Genomic DNA, 1,285 nt, shown 5'->3' with positions numbered 1-1,285 from the left:
CCTCCCCCACAAAGTGGTTACAATCCCCCTGTCTGTGGGGCAGCCCCACACACATACGTACCCCAAGTATGGGGCAGCCCCCCATGTATGGGGCAGCCTCCCAAGTGTGGGGCAGCCCCCTGTCTATGGGGCATCTCCCAGGCGGTTACAACGCCCCCCCCCCCATGAGACATCCTCTATCTATGGGACAGAGCCGTGGCTATGGGGCAGCCCCACAGCCACCCCATCAATGGGGCAGCCCTCCAAGTGTGGGGCAGCCCCCCCCTCACCTGCAGCACGAAGCCCACGTGGCTCTTCCAACCGCACAGAACAAACTCCTGCAGCAGCGAGAACCTGCCGAGAGCCCCACAAGTGTGGGGCAGAGACCCCCCCCCCCACCCCATAAGTGTGGGGCAGGGGATAACCCCCCCCCCCCCCCCCCCCATGGGGATCACAGTGTGGGGGTTGCTCATCACCCACCTGCTCTCCACCAACCAGCTCACGGTGCCCAGCGCCGTGTGGGGCAGGCGCTTATGGGGCGCTGCCCCACAGCACCCAACCCCCAACGTCACCTTCCTCCAGAGCTGTGGGGCAGAAGCGACGCGGTTCCACTCCCGGCACACGCGGGCCGCCCTATAGCGTGGTTGGGGGGCGATGACGTCACGCTTCGACGTCACCGCGCCCCACACTTATGGGGCAGCCCCCCCCCCCCTCTCCCTATGGGACCCACCTGCAGAGGAAGGGGACGGCGCCTTCGGCCTCAACCCCAGCCTGGAAGATGCGAGCGAGGAGCTCGGGGGGCAGGCGGCCGCCCCACGGCTGAGGCTGCCCCCTAGCGCCCACCCCCCCCCTGCGCCGCTGGCGCCGTGGGGCAGGAGGAGGGGGGGGGGGGGGGGGAAAGAGGGGGGGGGGAGACACATAGAGGGAGCCATGGGCCCATAAGGAGGCTGCGGGGGGGACCCATAGATGGAGGAAAGAGGGGGGACCCATGGGGGGAGACACATGGAGAGGGAGCCATGGAGTGACCCATAAGTGAGACGTAGACCCATAGAGGGACCCATAGATGGAGCCACAGACCCATAGATGGAGCCACAGACCCATAGATGGAGCCACAGACCCATAGATGGAGCCATAGAGGGAGCCATAGATGGAGCCATAGACCCATAGATGGAGCCACAGACCCATAGATGGAGCCATAGATGGAGCCGTAGACCCATAGAGGGACCCATAGAGGAGCCACAGACCCATAGATGGACCCATAGACCCATAGATGGAGCCACAGACCCATAGATGGAGCCATAGACCC

The 1,285-nt window shown here is 65.3% G+C and overlaps 1 protein-coding gene across 1 annotated transcript; it reads right to left on the bottom strand.

Annotated features, from left to right (window-relative positions):
- Positions 1–222: 222 nt before the first annotated feature.
- LOC130606930 (F-box/LRR-repeat protein 6-like) lies at positions 223–837 on the bottom strand (the record flags this gene model as incomplete). The annotated part of the gene is made up of 3 exons (XM_057423571.1): positions 223–333; positions 460–612; positions 710–837. Coding segments are annotated over 3 exons (392 nt in total), but the record flags the coding sequence as incomplete, so codon positions are not given.
- Positions 838–1,285: the final 448 nt, after the last annotated feature.

This window comes from Pezoporus wallicus, unplaced genomic scaffold (genome assembly GCF_028554395.1).
Source record: "Pezoporus wallicus isolate ANWC-B61680 ecotype Strahan unplaced genomic scaffold, APGP_CSIRO_Pwel_v1 contig_12082, whole genome shotgun sequence".
Taxonomy (NCBI): Eukaryota; Metazoa; Chordata; class Aves; order Psittaciformes; family Psittacidae; genus Pezoporus; species Pezoporus wallicus.
This window is presented reverse-complemented; position numbering and strand designations above follow the sequence as displayed.